General features: G+C 35.6%; 1 protein-coding gene across 1 annotated transcript; it reads left to right on the forward strand.

Annotated features, from left to right (window-relative positions):
• Nucleotides 1–165: 165 nt before the first annotated feature.
• On the forward strand, nt 166–19,734 carry LOC120190857. The gene is made up of 6 exons (XM_039193896.1): nt 166–407; nt 18,710–18,797; nt 18,966–19,129; nt 19,213–19,240; nt 19,371–19,479; nt 19,581–19,734. The coding sequence occupies exons 1-6, from the start codon at nt 327–329 to the stop codon at nt 19,660–19,662; spliced, it is 552 nt and encodes a 183-aa protein (XP_039049827.1). The 5' UTR covers nt 166–326; the 3' UTR covers nt 19,663–19,734.
• The last annotated feature ends 1,029 nt before the right edge of the window (nt 19,735–20,763 follow it).

Consider the following 20,763-nt stretch of genomic DNA (forward strand, 5'->3'; position numbering starts at 1 on the left):
CAGAGTCCATTTGCCTCTTAGTCTTTGTCTCATTGATATCATTTCAATTGTAATGATCCTTTCTTATGTCTTTGAAACTTTTCCATCATAACCATCATCCTATGAAGTAACATTCCGGTCCAATGATATAAGATTGGGAATTAATGCGAAGGATTTCAAATTGGATAGTTGGATTTCAAAACAAGAGCCTTTTTTTTTCTTCATCGATAAGTTGAGTCAGATTGTTATGTAAAGAAATTTTATTCTTTTCTATTTGACGGTTGTATTCACTTTTTCACTTTGAAGTGCATGTTGTTCTTTTCCATTGTATTCCACATTGCATTTGCATGTTTATTAAATGTCACGGATCAAAATACATGTCCGTATTTGACATTTATACTTTTCTTGGCAGCATGCATCTTCTAATGGCAAAATGTTGAAATCCCATCCCACTTAAATATAGTGATTCCTTTTTTTTTTATAAGAATAGGAGGCCTCATTAAAACCCCCCTTCTTGATTAATGGAGCTCATAGGCAACTCCTTAATCAGTGGAAGGAGGAAAAGAGTGCCCATGAAGTATATTAGAATCATGAAAAGTACACAGGAGTTACAACAACCTGCAAGTCCCTTAGAAGGTAAAATAAGAACATAAAAAACAAACCTAGTCAACAACTCAAAAATCAACCTATATCAGCCTTAGCTAGGGCATCTGCCTCTAGGTTAGCTGTCCTATTGACCCATCTAATAACACCTTCAAAAACATTAAGCCTATCAACAATATCTCTAACAATAGCAGCATAAATGTCTGGCATAATTCAACTTTCTTAATCCAGTCCACTACCACCTTGTTGTCACTCTCAATAATCAAACGAACCTTGATCATATCTCGAAAGGTGTAAAAAACGATAAGCCCTTTTGAATAACTTTTAATTCCATCAAGGTAAGAGGGCCCGAACCAACAAATTCCTTAAAAGAACCTAAAATCGAATCAGAAACGTCTTTTGATACTCCTCCTAACCCACTTCTTTTCCAGTCACTAGTAGTAACATCATCGACATTTAATTTAATAAAGCCCTTGGGAGGAGGACATTAAGGGAACTTGGAAACAATCGGTTTAGGGTAGTAAGAACAAGAATCCCCCAATGAAGGATCCGATATTAGTAAATCCTTAGAGATAGAAGTCTTTCTAAACTTAGCTAAAAACCATGAAGCAAGCCTAAACCTTGCTAAGAAGAAGAATTTTGCTTGATAAAACTTCCCCCCTTCGAACACAATAGAATTCATGATTTTCCAAGTGGTCCAGAGGACAACCCCTGGAATAAATCGCCAAATAGCTGAGTTAGTGTTCAAATCATCCCAGGCTAGGAGAAAGCTTTTAGCATTATTATGAAAAACATAATTAATCCTCCAATACTTCATAAGTTTATTCCATAGAGACCACACAACCGAACAAGAGAAAAATAAGTGAGAGGAAGACTCTTCCACCATCTTACAAAGAAGGCATAACACATCTTCAATACCCAAAACTCCTCTTCTAACTAATTCTGTCTTTACTGCCAGCTTGTGAAGAACGACTTGCCACATAAATGTCTCCACTCTTGGAGGCAGCTGACCCTTCCATATTATGTTATTCCATAAATAGATATCTTCCAAACCCCTAGAATTCGAAGAACAATAAGTAACACAAGATTTAACAGAATACACCCTATCCCCAGTGCCTTTCCAAACCAGCCCATAAGAAGAATCTAAGGACAGTGAGAAATTCAAAATGACTGCCACAAGATTAAACCACTATTCAAATTCCCAATCATTCAAATACCTTCTCAGCTGAACATCCCAAACCCATCCCAACGAGCTGTATTCACCAAACTCAATTAATTTGCCATTCTTGTTTAGGGAAATAGAAAACAGTCTAGGAAAAATGACCAAGAGTAGATGATCCATAGCTCAAACATCTTGCCAAAAACGAATAATTTTGCCATCTCCAACTTGAAAACTGCACATGCTTCAAAATTTAGAACCAATTAAGTCTTCTTTGAAATGATTATTCACCACAGATCTCCAAATCCAAGAAACTTTAGAGGAACCTTACTGTTAAACAATAGTAAGGATGAATCCATGTTATATTTAGTACATATAATCTTCCTCCAAACTGAATCCCTGTCATTGGCATACCTCCAAGACCATTTCCCTAAAAGAGCTCTGTTCATCATATTAAGATTCAAAACTCCTAAACCACCCTCATTCTTCGGTAGTGTCCCAATTAACCCAATGGATCATGTTTTTACCATTTCCCCCTCCCCATAAAAAACTGGACATAACTGAATTAAGAGTTTTGTTAACCGAAGCTGATACCTTAAACAAAGAGAAATTGTTGATAAAGAGTAAACAACATAGTGGAGAAGAAAATGAACTCTTTTTATTATATATTGTGAAAATACATCTTTTTATAGGAAAAGTTAGCAGTAAGTTTTCTATTAGAAGTAAACTACTTAGTAGTTATCCTTATCTATCTAACTTTCTAAGAGTTAGTGTTATATTAAAATTCTAACTTATCTATTGCATAACCTACACTCCCCCTCAAGTTAGGGAGTAAATGCTGAAAAGACCCAACTTGGATATAATCTCATCAAAGGTAATTCTTGGAAGTTCTTTGGTGAGAATATCTACTAACTGATTCTTCGTTGAAACATAATTGAGCTTCACCGTTCCACCATTCACCTTTTCAGAGATGAAATGTCTGTCAATCTCCACATGTTTCGTTCGGTCATGATGAACTGGATTCTTTGCAATACTTATTGCAGATTTACTGTCACTTTGAAGTTCAAACCATTTGTTGGCACATAACCCCAGCTCAGTTAACATTCTTTGAAGCCAAATTCCTTCACAAATTCCAAGTGTCATTGCACTAAATTCTGCTTCTGTACTATTTCAAGACACCACCGCTTGTTTTTTGCTTCTCCAAGTAACCAGATTTCCCCAAAAAAATAAACAATAACCAGTTGTAGATCTTCTATCCGTTAATTCACCTGCCCAGCTTGAATCCGAAAAAAATTCTTACTGTTATATCATCACTCTTTCTAAAAATCAATCCATGTCCTGGTGTCATTTTCAAGTATCTTAGAATTCTATTCACAGCCTCTAAATGTTCTTCTCTTGAATCATTCATATATTGACTCACTATACTGACAGAGAATGCAATATCAGGTCTAATAAGTGATAAATAAATTAGTTTACCTACTAGCCTTTGATACTGTTCTTTGTTCACAGGACTTCCCAATTCTTCTCTCCTTAGCTTCAGATTTGCTTCCATGGCTATTTCAGCCGGCTTACATCCCTTCATTCCAGTTTTTGATAGTATATCAAGGATATATTTCCTTTGGTTGATCACTATTCATTCTTTTGACCTTGCAACCTCTATGCCTAAAAAATACCGTAAAGTTCCCAAGTCTTTGGTTTTGAACTCCTTCGCCAATAGCTTTTTCAATCTTTCTATCTCCATACAATCATCACCTGTTAGAATGATATCATCCACATAGACAATCAAAATTGTCTTTTCGTTGTTTGAAGATGTTTTGACAAATAAAGTGTGATCTGATTGACATTGCTTGTAACCATCCTGAATAATCACCTTTGTAAATCTGTCAGACCATGCTCTTGGAGATTGCTTAAGTCCATACAAGGACTTTAGTAATCTACATGCTTTTCCTGTATTACTCTTTACACCCGGTAGAATTCACATATATACTTCCTCCTCCAAGTTTTCGTTTAGAAATGCGTTTTTGATGTCTAACTGATGAAGCACCCAATTATCATTAACTACTAATGACAGTAACACTCTCACAATGTTTAGTTTTGCTACTGGAGCAAACGTTTCATTATAATCAACTCCAAAAGATTGAGTGAATCCTTTCACCACTAATCTTGCCTTATATATTTCAATGCTACCATCAGTTTTGTATTTTACCGTGAATACCCATTCGCAGCCGACTGATTTTTTATCTTTCGGAAGATCAACTATAATCCAAGTATTGTTGTTTTTCAGTGCTTTTAATTCCTCTTATAATGCCTTTTTCCACTTGGGATCTTTCAATGCTTCTTCCACCGTATCTGGAACAGTAATGCTATCTACACTTGCTGTAAAGTTCTTAAAACAAGGCGTTAGCTTTCCATATGCAACAAATCTCTCAATTGGATAATTTCTGCATTTTCTTACTCATTTCCTTTGAGCAATCAACAAGTCATTATCATCAATTAAAACATTTAATTCAGTGGAAGAACTTTGATTACCTTATTCATTCTCCAAAGGATTCTCGTTCGGTTCCAGTTCATGACAGTGTTCATGCTATGTGGAGACTCGGGATTAGATTCAGGGATTGATTTAGAAATTGGTTTTTATCGTCTCCTGTAAATCTGCAACTCAGATTGAGGTATTTGAGGCGAAGTAATATGTTGATCATGCTGAGGTAAATGTGTTTCGGTGGACTGGTTTGGCTAGGATACATTTTTTGGGTTCGGTAGTGTTGTTTGGTCTGGCTGTAGCGATTTTGTAGTCTTATTCGACTGGTTTAACTGGTTTGACGGTGCTGGTTGATCAAAAAGAGCTGGCTGCAAATCAAGTGACAATTGTTGTGAGTCAATAAACTAATATTCATTATATGACTCCCCCTGAATAGCAGTTTTAAGGAAAAAATGTGTTTTTTTCAAAGAAAGTAACGTCCATAGTAATAAAGAATTTCTTTCTACGAGGATAATAACACCGAAAGCCCTTTTGAGTCGATGAATAACCCAGAAACACACACCGAAATGCTCGAGGATCTAATTTGGACCTGAAAGGAACATTGTTATGAACGAACACAGTACAACCAAAAAATCTAAGGGGTAACAATGAAGTCATCGGTTTAAAATTGGGAAAACTGAAGAAAAACATCTCTCGGACACTTAAATTGTAACGGTTTACTAGGGAGACGGTTAATCAAATAAGTGACAGTTAAAAGGGCTTCCCCCCAAAAATAGTTAGAAACATTTATGGAAAAAAGTAGAGACCGAATAACCTCAAGAAGAGTCCTATTTTTTTGCTCAGTAATCCTATTTTGTTGAGGAGAATTGACACACGAAGTAAGATGAATAATCCCGGTTTCCTGAAAGAAAGAACCCAAAACATTGGCAAAATACTCACTACCATTGTCAGAATGAAACATTTGGATTGAACACTGCAATTGGGTTTCAACCATCTTATGGAATCGTTTAAATATTTCACAAGCTTCAGATTTGGTTTTCATGAGAAAGATCCAGGTAGTACGAGTGTGATCATCAATAAATGAAATAAACCACCAAAACCCATGTAAAGATGCGACCCGAGATGCGACCCAAATATCACTATGGATCATGGTAAATGGTTTGGACGGTTTATATGGAGAAGGTAGATAAACACTCCTAGTTTGTTTAGCAAGTGGACAAATATCACAAGAAAAAGATTTTGAACTCTTATTGACAAACAAATGTAGAAACAATTTTGCAAGATAAAAGAAACTGGGATGTCCTAAACGAAAATGCAATAGCATAACATCGGTTGAAGGTTCAAGTAAAGAAAATTGTTGTATAACATGGTAGGAAGTAAATGGGTGGGAAAATAAAGTTGCTGGAAGTAGGTAAAGACCCCCATAAAGCCTAGCACTGCCAATCACTTTCCCCGCGCTAGAATCCTGAAATTCACAAAAATCAGAGTTAAATTTCGTGATACAACATAAATCGACAGACAACTTGCTAATAGAGATAAGATTGCAAGTAAGATTGGGAACATAAAGAACATGAGATAACAAAATGTCTTGATTTATTCGAATAGACCCATGACCGGTAACACCGGATATAGAACCATCAGCTGTTCGAATATGAGAAATAGACGAGTCGGCATGAAAAGTGTGAAAAAAGCCGAAGATCACCTGTCATATGATCAATTGCACCAAAATCCACAACCCAAGTAGGAGTGGTGGATGTATTAGCCAAAGTAGCAGAAGGAATTTGTAACATCCTCAATACCGAGTTAGTGACTAAATTATAAAGTCTCATAATTTGGTGATTAAAATAGAATGCTTGAATAGTATAAAGATTTATTTGTAAATTATTGTATGGAATTGAATTGAAAGGAAGAAGGAATAGAAGGGCAAAGAGGTCATTTATAAGGGAATAAGAAAAGAAGGGTTTATATGAAAAGTGATTAAAAAGATATGAAATGAGAAATGTATTCATATTAAAGCCCATGTTATATGATACGAGAGCTATAGGTATAGTTGGCATGCCAAGAGTCGAGGGTATATTAGTCATGCGAGATGTATCCAGTGATCCTTCGGGACGTATCCAGTGGTCATTCGGGATGTATCCAATGGTCTTTCAGGATATAGTAGTCCTTCGGGACATAGTAGTCCTTCGGGACAAATACTGAACAAATGTTCAGTGCCCCATGAGGGAATTTATTGAGTTGTGGTGATAACATTAGTGCACAACCTCAATGTACTCAAATACCTCTGTTCTCAATAATGTACATGGGCAATTGAAAGATAAATTAAGGTGAAAGTGATACAAGAAGATAAGTTTTATATGTACATGACATGAGTATATCGGTTATAGTGAAATATATATATGCATATTGAAATGTCATGATCAAATGGTAAGAATACATATTCATGAATCTATAGTTACATGTTTATTTATGACCTCACTAAGTCTATGACTTAGCGTGTAAGTGATTTACACGTAGGTACCAGGAAACAAGAAGAGCAGTACTAGAAGTGGCAAGAATAACATCACTACTAAAAGATCAGATCAGAAGTAATTGGAAAAGTAGGTATTTTAGGTTGTGTATAGAGTGTTTCCATGTAATAAGTTGTTAAATACGAATGCTCTGGTCGATTTTATATTTCGTGATCTCTTTTATGTAAATTAACGTATTACAACATTAGTGCACAACCTCAATGTACTCAAATACCTCTGTTCTTAATAATGTACATGGGCAATTGAAAGATAAATTAAGGTGAAAGTGATACAAGAATATAAGTTTCATATGTACATGACATGATTATATCGGTTATAGTGAAATGTATACATACATATTGAAATGTCATGATCAAATGGTAAGAATGCATATTCATGAATCTATAGCTACATGTTTATTTATTGCATCACTAAGTCTATGACTTAGCGTGTAAGTGATTTACACATAGGTACTAGGAAATAATAAGAGTAGTACTAGAAGTGGAAAGAATAACATCACTACTAAAAGATCAGATCAGAAGTAATTGGCAAAGTAGGTATTTTAGGTTGTGTATAGAGTGTTGGCATGTAATAAGTTGTCAATTACGAATGCTCTGGTCGATTTTGTATTTCGTGATCTCTTTTATGTAAATTAACATATTTTGTTTTAATGAAAGTTTAAAATTTCCATGTTTTTCTTTAAGTGGAAAAGTTTGAAAAGTCAATGTGACACCTCGGACTCATATTCGGGTAGGATACGGGTTAGAGGTGTTACATTTAATGGTATCAGAACTATGGTTTAGTCGATTCTCGACATAAACTGAAGTCTAGAGTGTCTTATAATGTATATATGCTAACAAAATAGTGAAAACTTCTGATATGATAGAATAATAAGTATGTTGTTTTGCTAATAGAATGATATTATTGTGTCTTAATAGATGTCCGGACATGGTAGTTCTAGAAATGAAGCGGGAGATGATAGACACGCTGAAAGTAGCAATTCACCTGCCCTGGCCAGGCAGAGTGAAGAACAGACACCCTCTGGAGTGCCTGTGAATGATCAAGATGTATTCTTTAGAACGTTAGACGCGGTATTGACGCGTTTCCAACCTCCTACTATTTCAACTCCGAAAATGAATGTTGCGAAAGAGTTGAAGGGTTTAGGATCTCTCGAGTTTAGAGGGGAAGCTGAGGAAGGTTCTGTTACTGCGAACATTTGGCTGAATGACGTGAAAGTCATGCTTGAGGGACTTCATTGTTCCGATGCTGAGAAGCTAGATGGAGTAATTTCCTTGTTAAGAGTGAAAGTAAGGATTTGGTGGACCAATGTTACATTGAGGATGTCTAGTAATCAAGTAACTTGGTCATTTTTTAGAAGAATTCAAGCATAAGTACATCGGAGATCAATTTGTTCGACAAATAAAATAAGAGTTCATGAATTTGAAGTAATGGAATCACACTCTATATGAGTACGAGTGTGAATTCAATAAGTTGAGCCGCTTTGCTGCCGAGCTTGTTCCTACAGAGAAAGATGCTTGTGAATGGTTCGTAGAGGGGTTACGTCCTCAGTTGAAGGAAATGCTGATTGTATTAAATCTATCATCGTTTCAAGAGGTAGTCGATCGTGTCAAAGCTTTGGAAAGAGCTCAGAATGAGAGATTTAAAAATTCAAAAGCTCAGACAGTCAAAAGAGCGGGCGCTTCTTCAAGTTCTGTACCATCAAAAAGGGGCAAAGATGCTGGTTCTCGACCCCAAGGGAGATCAGAGTCAGTGGTATCCTCCGCTAGAGGATCGAATCCGATGAGGGGTAGACAAAATCAGTCAGTGGGATCTGGAGCTGGCAGAGCTAATAAGAGTCAAGTCAGACAATGCCCACATTGTGGAAAGAATTATTCAGGGATATGTAGGATAATTTCTGGAGCTTGTTTTAGATATAGGGAGATCGAAAATTTTGTTCGGGATTATCCCAGGGTAGCTGATGATTCTGCACAACTAGAGAGGTCTATTTCTGCAGGCCAAAGGGGAAGAGGTAGAGGCAAAGGAAGAAATCAGTCAGAGTCCTCTGCTCAACAAGAGATACACTCCACGGCTCGAGTGTATAATCTCAAGACCAATGAGGATCGGGATGACCTAGAGATTGCAATATGTACATTTCTATTGTTTGATTAACATGTTATGATATTGATTTATACGGGGTCTACATATTCATACATTACTAGTAAGTTAGTGAGAGAATTGAACATTCCGTTAGAAACTACTAGCAATGAGGTGATAGTGACGAATCCATTAGGGCACAGTGCTCGTGTAAATATGGTGAGTCGAGGATGTCCCATACGGATTCAGGGAATTGAATTTCCTACTAATCTGATGGAATTATCTTTTGACGAATTCGAGGTGATACTGGGAATGGACTGGTTATTTCGTTACTATGCTAATGTTGATTGTAGAATGAAAAGAGTAACGCTGAGAAGTCCAGAAGGGGTAAAAGTAGTGGTATTTAGTGAATGATGTAATCCATTGGCAAATGTAATTTCAGTAATGTCGGTGAAGAAGTTAATGTTACAAGGATGTCAAGGGTTCATTGCTAATGTATTGGATGTTAGAACCAATGAGAAAGGGATTGACGAAATTCCTATAGTCAGAGAGTTTTTTTACGTTTTTCCTGCAGAGTTACCGGGTTGCCTCCAGATAAAGAAGTAGAATTCCAGATTGAAATAATGTCTGGAACTTCACCTATTGCAATGACACCATACAGAATGGCTCCAAAAGAGTTGCAAGAATTAAAGATTCAATTACAAGAATTGTTGGATAAAGGTTTTATCAGATCGAGTGTCTCACCATGAGGAGCTCTAGTTTTGTTTGTTAAGAAGAAAGATGGTTCAATGCGTCTCTGCATTGACTACATGTAACTCAATAAAGTGACTATCAAGAATAAATATCCACTTCCTTGAATCGACGACTTATTTGATCAATTAAAGGGAGTTTCAGTATTCTCGAAAATTGATTTACGTTCGGGTTATCACCAATTAAAGATTCAAAAGAAAGATGTTCCAAAGACGGCGTTTAGAACGAGGTATGGTCATAATGAGTTTATCTTGATACCGTTTGGAGTTACGAATGCACCAGCTGCTTTTATGGATTTAATGAACATAATATTTCAACCCTATTTGGATCAGTTCATGGTGGTTTTCCTTGATGATATTTTAATATATTCAAAGTCAGAGGAAGAGCATAGTTCGCATTTGAAAATTGTCTTGCAGATTTTACGAGATGAGAAGCTTTATGTTAACCTGTCTAAATGTGAATTTTGGTTGAGTGAAGTGACATTCCTTGGACATGTAATTTTTGCAGAATGAGTTCGAGTGGATCCTCAAAAGATTAAAGCTATTCTAGAGTGGGAAGTTCCAAATAATGTATCGAAAGTTAGAAGTTTTCTAGGATTAGCTGGTTATTATCGAAGGCTCGTTAAAAACTTTTCCATAATAGCATTACCCCTAACTAAGCTGTTGAGAAAGGAGATAAAATTCTCGTGGACCCACGAATGTCAAGAGAGTTTTGAAAGGTTAAAGAAGATTTTGACAGAAGCCCCAGTGTTGATTCAACCCGAGTCTGGCAAGAACTTTGTTGTGTACAGTGATACGTCTCATAACGGTTTGGGATGCTTGTTAATGCAAGAGGGCAAAGTAGTGGCCTATGCTTCGAGGCAACTAAAACCACACGAAAAGAATTATCCTACACACGATCTGGAGATGGCGACCGTAGTGTTTGCTCTTAAGATTTGGCGTCACTATTTGTATGGTGAAAAGTGCTACTTGTATACGGATCATAAGAGTTTAAAGTATTTGATGACTCAGAAAGAGTTGAATTTAAGATAGATAATATGGGTGGAATTTCTCAAGGATTATGACGTAGTGATCGATTTTCATCCAGGGAAAGCGAATGTGGTAGCGGATGTCTTAAGTCAAAAGATGTTTGCAGCCTTACGAGCTTTGGATGCTAGACTATCGTTAACAGGAGACGGTGTCGTATGGTGGAATTGGCTCTCAAGCCATAATAGCTAGATCTAATTAGAGTATTGCAGGCTAGAGATGAAAAGTGTTCAAAGAAGCTACATCAAATAAGGAATGAAGAGTGTACAGATTATAAGATGAAAATGGTTGGGAACCTATATTATCAAGGGAGGCTAGTGATTTCAGATGATAATGAATTAAAGACTGATCTATTAACGGAAGCTCACTGTAGTCCATTAACGCTGTACCCAGGAGGAATCAAAATGTATATGGATCTCAAGAGTCGATATTGGTGGCCTGGATTTTGTGACGGGGTTACCTTTAACTCCGAACAAAAGGGATTTAATCTGGGTGATTGTAGATAGATTGACTAAGTCAGCCCATTTTATCCTGGTGCGAACTGATTTCTCCATGAATAAATATGTCGAACTATATGTTAGAGAAATTATACGTTTACATGGTATACCTGTTTCTATAATTTCTGATCGGGATCCTAGATTCACATCGCGATTTTGGAAATCATTACATAGAGCGTTGGGAACTCGGTTGAACTTTAGTACAATATTTCATCCTTAGACTGATGAACAATCTAAGAGAACTATCCAAATTTTGGAGGATATGCTTAGAGCTTGCTTAATCGAATTCAAAGGATCGTGGGAAAGGTATTTTACACTTGCTGAATTTGCATATAATAATAGTTATCAGTAAAGTTTTAAAATGGCTCCCTATAAAGCTCTTTATGGAAGAAGATGTCGTACGCCATTGAATTGGTTTGAGCTTAATGATAAAGAAATTATTGGTCCTGAGTTGATTCAGGAAATGGAAGAAAAAATTCAAGTGATTTAGAGTAACATCAAAGCAGCAGCTGATAGACAGAAATTGTATGCATATTTAAAGAGAAAGGAAATAGAATATCAAATTGGAGACAAAGTGTTTCTTAAAGTTTCTCCTTGGAATAAGGTTCTGAGATTTGGACGTAAAGGAAAATTGAGTCCTCGGTTCATTGGACCCTATGAGATTATTAAGAGAGTATGATCAGTAGCATATCAACTAGTTTTGCTATCTGAAATGGAAAAGATACACAATGTATTTCATGTCTCAATGCTTCAGAAGTATCGATCTGATCCATCCCATATCATGAATACTGAAGAGATCGAGGTTCAACCAAATTTGACTTATGAAGAGGAACCTATTCAAATACTAGCTTGTGAGGTTAAACAACTAAGAAACAAGACTATTCTATTGGTTAAAATCTTGTGGAGGAATCATAAAGTAGAGGAAGCAACATGAGAGCGTGAAGAGGACATGAGGATTAAGTACCCCTATCTCTTTGCGTAATGAAAATTATAGGATGAATTTTCTTAAGGGGGAGATTTGTAACATCCACAATATCGGGTTAGTGACTAAATTGTAAAGTCTCATAATTTGGTGATTAAAATAGAATGATTGAATAGTATAAATATTTATTTGTAAATTATTGTATGGAATTGAAAGGAATAAGGAATAGAAGGGAAAAAAGGTCTTTTCTAAGGGAATAAGAAAAGAAGGGTTTATGTGAAAAGTGATGAAAGAGATATGAAATGAGAAATGTATTCATATTAAAGCCCATGTTATATGATACGAGAGCTATAGGTATAGTTGGCAGCCAAGAGTCGAGGGTATACTAGTCATTCGGGACGTATCCAGTGGTCCTTCGGGACGTATCCAGTGGTCCTTCAGGATATAGTGGTCTTTCGGGACAAATACTGAACAAATGTTCAGTGCCCCATGAGAGAATTTATTGAGTTGTGGTGACAGCATTAATGCACAACCTCAATGTACTAAAATACCTCCGTTCTCGATAATGTACATGGGCAATTGAAAGATAAATTAAGGTGAAAGAGATACAAGAAGATAAGTTTCATATGTACATGACATGATTATATCAGTTATAGTGAAATGTATACATGCATATTGAAATGTCATGATCAAATGCTAAGAATGCATAATTATGAATCTATAGCTACATGTTTATTTATTACCTCACTAAGTCTATGACTTAGCATGTAAGTGATTTATACGTAGGTAACAGGAAACAAGAAGAGTAGTACTAGAAGTGGCAAGAATATCATCATTACTAAAAGATCAGATCAGAAATAATTGGCAAAGTAGGTATTTAGGTTGTGTATAGAGTGTTGGCATGTAATAAGTTGTTAATTACGAATGCTCTGGTCGATTTTGTATTTCATGATATCTTTTATGTAAATTAACGTATTTTGTTTTAATGAAAGTTTAAAATTTCCCTGTTTTTCTTTAAGTGGCAAAGTTTTAAAAGTCAATGTGACACCTCGGACTCATATTCGGGTCGTATACGGGTTAAGGGTGATACAGAATTCTACCTGCAGGTACTGATTGGGAATGAGTGTTTAACTGACTAAAAAACTGCTGCAACTCTTCCATTTGTTTTTAGTAAACGAACTTCCTTGTAAATCAGTATTCACAACACAGTTTTCTTGAGTACCACGTTGTTGATTCTGTTTTGAAGACTTCCCATCAGTAGACTTGCTATGTAATTTCCAGCAGGAATCCTGTAGATGGTCAACCTTCTTACAATAGTCACACCAAGGTCTCCCCTTCTTTGGCTGAGTAGTAGTTTGAGAGTGATGGATATAATTGTCACAATTCAATCGATGACAAGTGATAGAGGCTGAATAAACATCAGAATGGGGTGAATTAATGAGGATTTCCAAAGTGACCTCCGATGAAGAAGTGGTGGAATTCATGATCGATGGCTAGATTTAGGGTAAAAGAAGAAAAAGAAAAAAAAATCGGCTAGATTTAGGTGAAGGATCGGTCACCTAGCTGATACCATGTTGATAAAGAGTAAACAACATGAAGAAAATGAACTATTTTTTATTATATATTGTGAATGGTAAAAATACATCTTTTTATAGGAAAAGTTAGGAGTAAGTTTTCTATTAGAAGTAAACTACTTAGTAGCTATCCTTATCTATCTAACTTTCTAAGAGTTAGTGTTATATTAAAATACTAACTTATCTATTGCATAACCTACAGAAATAATATGTTCGAAGCGAATAAATGATCGACTTTATCAATACCAATCTCCCTGCCAGTGAAAGAGAAGATGTCTTCCAACCAGCAAGTTTGTTATAGAAATTTTAAACCACTGGATCCAAATAACTGAAGAGTTTCTATTAGCCCCAAGAGGAAGTTCTAGGTACTCTGAACGAAAGTAACCAACTGCACATCCTATAGCCTTTGCCCACTCCTGATTTTCCCTTTCATTCAAATTAACACCAAACAGTTTACTTTTCTTCAGATTCAATTGTAAACCAGAAATAACTTTAAATACACGAAGTACCCTCTTTACATTCAAAATCTGCATCTTCGAATTACCACAAAAGATGATAAGATCATCTGCAAATTGTAGATGAGATAAATTAAAAGATGCCTCCTCCCTGCTAATAACCAAACCTAAAAATAACCTCTCTGAAATAACCTTATTGATCAATAAATTGAGCAGTTCCCCTACCAGATTGAACAACAATGGAGATAAATAACAACCTTGGCAAAGACCCTTTGCCATTGAGACCTCCTCATAAGGAACCCTATTAACTAAAACTAAAACAGAGATTATTGTTACACATTTTCTGATCCAACCAGTCCATCTAGAACCAAATCCCATCTTCTCTATTACTTTGAATAAAATAAGCCAATCAACTGTATCATATGCCTTCTTGAAATCAACCTTGAAAACACAACCCTTGAATCCATTTTTCCTCCAAAAATCTATTCCTTCATTAGCAATTAGGGAGAAATCTAATATTTGACGACTGAGTACGAATGCAAATTGAGTTGGGCTAATGATATATGAAATACAACTCCTTAACCTCCTCGAAAGACACTTAGAAAGGATCTTATATAACCCGCCTACTAAATTGATAGGCCTATAGTCATCAAGACAACCAATGTTAGAACCCTTTGAAATAAGAGTAATAAATGTATGATTAATCCCATGATCCTATTCCTTCCCCAAGTAGAAGTTGTGAAAGAAATTCATAATATCTTCCTTAAGTACATGCTAAAACCTTTTGAAGAAGCCTAAATTTAAATCATCTGGCACCGGAGCTTTATTGCTATTACAAGACTTCGAAGTTTCTCATACTTCATCCTCTGAGAATTCTTTTTCTAAAAACAGGCTCTGCTGTAATGAAATTCTGGAAAAATTCAACTTTATGTCCTCAACATCCAAGGTAGATCGAACATTAAAATTTTTAAAGAAATGTTCCTTGACAGTGGCCTTAATAATTGTCGGGTTTTGCATAATCTTCCCCTTAATATTTAAAGCATTCAAGGCATTCCTCTTTCTCCTAATTGAAGCACTAGTATGGAAGAATCTAGTGTTTCGATCCCCATCTTCTACCCACTTAGATCTTGAATTCTGAAACCAAATCTGCTCCTCAATCTTGTACAGTCTCCATGGTTCTATTCTATGAAAATTCAATTCTGCAACTCTTCCACTGTCAAAAACACCTTGCTACTGCTGAAAATCAACCTCCAGCTTATGAATCTTCCTTTCTAGATCAATAATTAAAGCTCCTGGAAAATGATCTCTCTTCCCAGCCCAATCCTTAATTACTAATTTAGTTTTCTTCAATATACTAAAAATTCCAGATTTGTTGTGGCTATTCTTACATACTTGAATAGAATTCCTTACCATATCCTCAAACCCATCCTCCTCCATCAAATAATTAAATAGTCTAAATGGTTTTTCCCCAATTAACTCCTTCATTCTCAAGCTTGATAGCATTGTTATCTGAGACAAATTTTGGTAGAATTGATTGAACAATATCCGGAAAAGCAGCCATAAATTGATCATCAACCAAAAACTGATCCAATCTTACAAAAGTGGGGTTATCTTGGTTATTGCACCAAGTAAACCTGCCACCATGTAATGGATGATCAATTAATCATGTTTGAAGAATAAACTGGCTGAAGATTCTCATTGAGTTCCTATTCTGACCTCTACCAACCTTCTCCTCATCATTTAAATAAACATTAAAATCTCCTCCCACACAAACTGGAAGATTCAATCCACTTATATACATGCTTAATTATTCAAAAAAACTTTCTTTCTCGTCCTCCACTGATGGGTCGTAAACATTGATAAATCCGCATCTAAAATTATTCACTCGAAATATCCCTGAAATGGCAATAAATCTTCTGCTAATGTACTGATTTTATAGCTGGAAAATATTTTCATCTCAACAACACAATAAACCCCCTAATGATCCAACCGAAAGAGAATCAATAACACCTTGAATATTATTTAGCCCTCTTTTTCTCAAAAAAGATCTGTGAATCTTCTCGGTTTTAGTTTCTTGCAGCCATAGAAAAGAATGATAGATATTAGATATTAGATTCTGAACAACCCTCTATTTTTCTTTTCTTCCTAAACCCCTAACATTTCATGAAGAAATGGAAAGCTTTATGTTCATCATTAAAAACATACTATCTAAACACCCCCTTCAAAATCACCTTGTTTAACCACATTTCGTCCTTTCTCCAAATTTATGATTTTTCCAAAAAATCTGCTTTCCCTTGCTTAAAAGACACCCCCAGAAGCTTACTTACTTCCTAAGTAGCTAAAGCTTCCTCCAAGAAAACTGAGCAGGCTGAAGAGGAAGCTGTTGCAATACTCACTTGTTCTAGTGCTTCCTTTAACAGAATATTTTTGGCTCTTCTGTTAAAGAAACTATATTTTAAATTTAATCATTCTCCTTATGAACACCACCCTTCTAACTCCCTCTCCACACTCCTATCTTCTGAACCTTTATCCTTAGTAGAATCCTCACACCCATAAACATTCATGTCAGCTGTTGAACAAGTCTGTTGAGTAGCTGTAAGGGCCATGTCTTGGCCATTCTTTGTGACTCTGACTTCCTCTCTTTCAGGTATAAAATAATGTTCATTCGAAAGCCAATATTTCCTATTCTTCGACCTTATATAAACCCTTTTAAACCTTATCAAACTTCTTCTCTTCACCGGTTCACTCTTAGAAGAAAGCGATTTTTTAGGCCAATTAAGCTGTCTGCCCCTGAATTAATTCCTGCATTAATAATGATAGAATCAAATAGTCTACAATCAGTATCCTGAACCTCAAAATCATCCCTTTTAGACATCTCTGCATTTGAACTCTTTCTCTTATCTTCTTTCATTCTGCTACAATATTCAGCCGAATCCAAATTCTAAACCATTCTCCCAGATTTGTTGATTTTGAATGTTGGGCCAGAAGGAATTACCTTTGAGCCATTCAACATGGTTTGCCCATAATCTTCAGAATGGGCATGTGACCCATCAGCCGAAATATTTGAATTTCTAATTCCCAAACCGACAAACTCCCCCACTTTTGAATTCACAATATTCTGACTTTATGGCAGCCCACTTTTAATACATTTCCTATCTAATGATAGCCTTGGAAAAAGTTGTTCCCCACCTACTCCACCAAACCCGAGAATAGCTCCCTGATCAATCCAATTGTCAACTCTTTGCCGATTTTCTTCTGCTAAACTTTCCCACTTTCTGATATCATATTGTTTTCTTCCTCATCAGACATCATAACTCCAAAATATCCTCCACCAGAACCATCCACCAGAGGTTTACTGGAAAAAGAATTTGATGACTCCCATGCCGATCCAACCTTAATGATAACTTTGAAGGATCTTCCATATGATCCTCGTGTGACCACCTCCGGAACATCAAAAGGGCTTGCCACCCTCAATAAAATTTTCACTGTTGTAAGATAAACCATATTTCTAGTTGAATCATAGAGGCCTACCACCGTTCCCCATCTTTTTGTTATCTGTTCGAAGAATAGATCATTCCAACATAATAGAGGGACCCCAAATAGTTCGACCATACATAAAGACATTGGGACCCCTTCTTCATTCAACATTTGTGCCAGTCGATCAAACCAGAAGTCTAAATCATATTTCTTCTTCATCCATACCTCCATCATCACTTTAGATGATTTAAAAGTTATTGCGCAAGAATTCCATACATTGTCGCATCTAGCAATTTTAACATCTAAACCTTCATTAACTAAAGCATTCTGAACTAACTCAAGCTCAAATGAAGGTTTAAAGATCCCCGTTAATGACCTTTTAACCCAGCTAGAACTTTCAGAGGGAATGTGTATTTCAAAGATATTTTTCTTAGACTTCCCCCTGTGAAGACCATCAGATGAAAACTCCTTGTTTCCCATTGTAATTCTGTTCGACATCAAAGCATCTCTATAAGTTCTATAATCCCTTATGCTTCTGTTAATGTCTTTAACCTCTTTTGAATTTGAAGTTTCTGTATTATTCGGACTTAAAACCTTCTTCGAATAACTATTCTTCCCCACTAACCTTGTAAGAGCTTCCTTATATCTTACAACTCCAACTGAAATCTTTCTCCCATCTATCAATACCCCATTTAATTTATCTATTACACTTTGCAGACCTGTCTCACTCTTAAACTAGACAAAAGCAAAAGTGGAAAATCTATATTTTGGATTTCTTGTTTCTTTGGGAATGAAAACTCTCTCAACTGAACCATGGACTAAGAACAATTCCCTTAACGAATGTCGAGACACTCTCCTACTAAGATTATCCACGAACATCGTCCAAGTCTCATCGAAAACTAACTTGCCTTTCAACTTTTCTCTCTCTACGTCTCTTTCTCTCTTGCTCATTTTTGTTCTGAAGATAGAAAGGATTATAATGATTCCTTGTACTCGATCTGAGATGCTCAAAAACTTAAGTTTATAATGTAGTTTTCTTTTTGTTTTCTTTTAATGTAAATAGCTTTATGGCAATCAACAACCTGCTAGAAAGAAAAATGTTGATGATGTTTGCATTTTCTTTTTATCAAACATTGCCAAATAAATTGATATTGAAAGTTTGTGCCCCTTTTATTTTAAATGCAGTTGTGCGATCTTCTGAAATCCAGAGTTCAATGCTCTGATTTCCTAGAAAAGTTAGAATGTGCTCAGGTGCCAGTTCCTGAAAACATTTCAGTTATGTATCTGAAGATGGTCCCCTTTAGACTGTTAACATACATCATTTCAACTCATTGCAAAACTTTTAACAAGCATATATAGTCAATAAATTGAAATGAAACTTCTTGTTTGTGTTTTAAAAGAAACTTGATGTCTGGTTGCTAATGAAATTCTTCCATGGAACCAGAAGAAGGTAGTTCTTGGGACATGGTCAATGAAAATGATCTTTGGGAAGATAAAGATATTGATTTGGATCGAGAAGATTATGTTCTTGGTAGGCAGGAGGATATAGTAGAAGGCTTTGCATGTTTTATGGCTGCATATTTGTTGTCCTTTAAACATACCAAGGTATGTGAAATTCTTGGCTTTTGTTAGTCTTGTGTCAGATTTTTCACCATGGATGCTAAAGAAACTTTTGTTTTCTTTCCCATGATTTGACCCCCAATCAACTTCAGGAAGGTGAGTCTGTGTTTTTCCTAAATGTTTAAACAAATATATATCATTTCACTTATTGACTTATATTTTCCTATATTTTTTACCACTACTTCGGCATTATGAGTTCTAACTTTAGTTTGAATTCAATCTGTAGCACTGAGCAAGGCCTTCTCCGTTAAGAAGAAAAAAGAAAAGATTCGAAAAGCGTGGGACGGAAGCAAAGTCGTTTATAATGTGGCATCATGGGGAGCTACTGCAATTGGGTGGGTTTCGATTTTAATATCAACAAACAAGTGTTTCCCGGTTCCATTGGCAGATGTTCTAATACATTTATTTGATTTGTTGTTTCATTCGTTATGGACAAGATATACCAAAACCCTCTACTTCTAAGAGCTGCCTCCAAAGCCTTCTGGGTTTCTTGTAATGCCATATCAAATCTTCTCTGATTTCCTTCCACTACTTGGAGAACAGAGCTCGGTGTTTAGCAGGTCGTGTAACATGAATATTGTTCTTAAATATTTTATGTAAAAGATCCATTGATTTTGTATGTACCCAAAATGTTTTAAATCTTTTGTAAATATTGTGTCCTTGAAGAAATTCACATTGCAATTCAAATTCATTGGCATCCCAATTCCTAAACAGAATCAAATTCCACTACTTTCCCTTTGGTTATGGGAGAGTGTTGAAAACATTTTGATGTTTCGATATAACAAACTAAGTATAAATGAATTTTAAGATTTTACAAAAGATTTTTATAAGTATATTCGATTTAATTAATCGAATATCAAATTATTACTCCAAGTCTTTCAAGATCAATTTCAAACCTTACTAAATGTGTAAAATTGTGTTTTATACTTAATATATTTTTGAAACAATTTTCTCAAAGTATTTTGAACCAAAATCAAGCCTAAAATCAATTTTCAAAGGGATGCACCGATGCACCAATCCATGCATCGATGCACCATTGGATAAATTGAACATCGAATGCATTTTATGCATCGATGCACATACCATGCATCGATGCACTCAGGGTTTTATGAAAACATCGAATGCATTTGATGCATCGATGCACTCAGGCTATTTTGAACCATCGAATGCATTTTATGCATCGATGCACACTTAGTGCACCGATGCACTAAGTGTTCCAACGGTCAAAATATTTGAATTTTACACTTGATGCACCGATGCATCTTGTGTATGTATCGATCCACTGACGCTCCCAACTGATTTTATTAATTGTTTTCACACTTAAACGGTTCTATTGACTCCACTAATCATCCCCAATGTTCAAAATCAATTGAATGGTTATTTAAACAAGCTAAGAAGCCATTGATCAAAAAGAAGAAACAAATAGAAACAACAAGAAACTAGAATCAAGAGAGAATCAAAGAGAAAGCATCAAACTCATTGTTTGAGCACTTCAGGCCTATTTTTCATTCAATATTCATTTTGATTTAAAGAATACTACTTTTACTCAATTGTATTCATTCTTGAGTGTTTTTTTCTTTGTTCTAGAATTGGGCAAACAATCTACATTGTGAGTTTTT

Source organism: Hibiscus syriacus, unplaced genomic scaffold, assembly GCF_006381635.1.
Source record: "Hibiscus syriacus cultivar Baekdansim isolate YM2019G1 unplaced genomic scaffold, ASM638163v2 tig00116964_pilon, whole genome shotgun sequence".
NCBI classification, from domain to species: Eukaryota; Viridiplantae; Streptophyta; class Magnoliopsida; order Malvales; family Malvaceae; genus Hibiscus; species Hibiscus syriacus.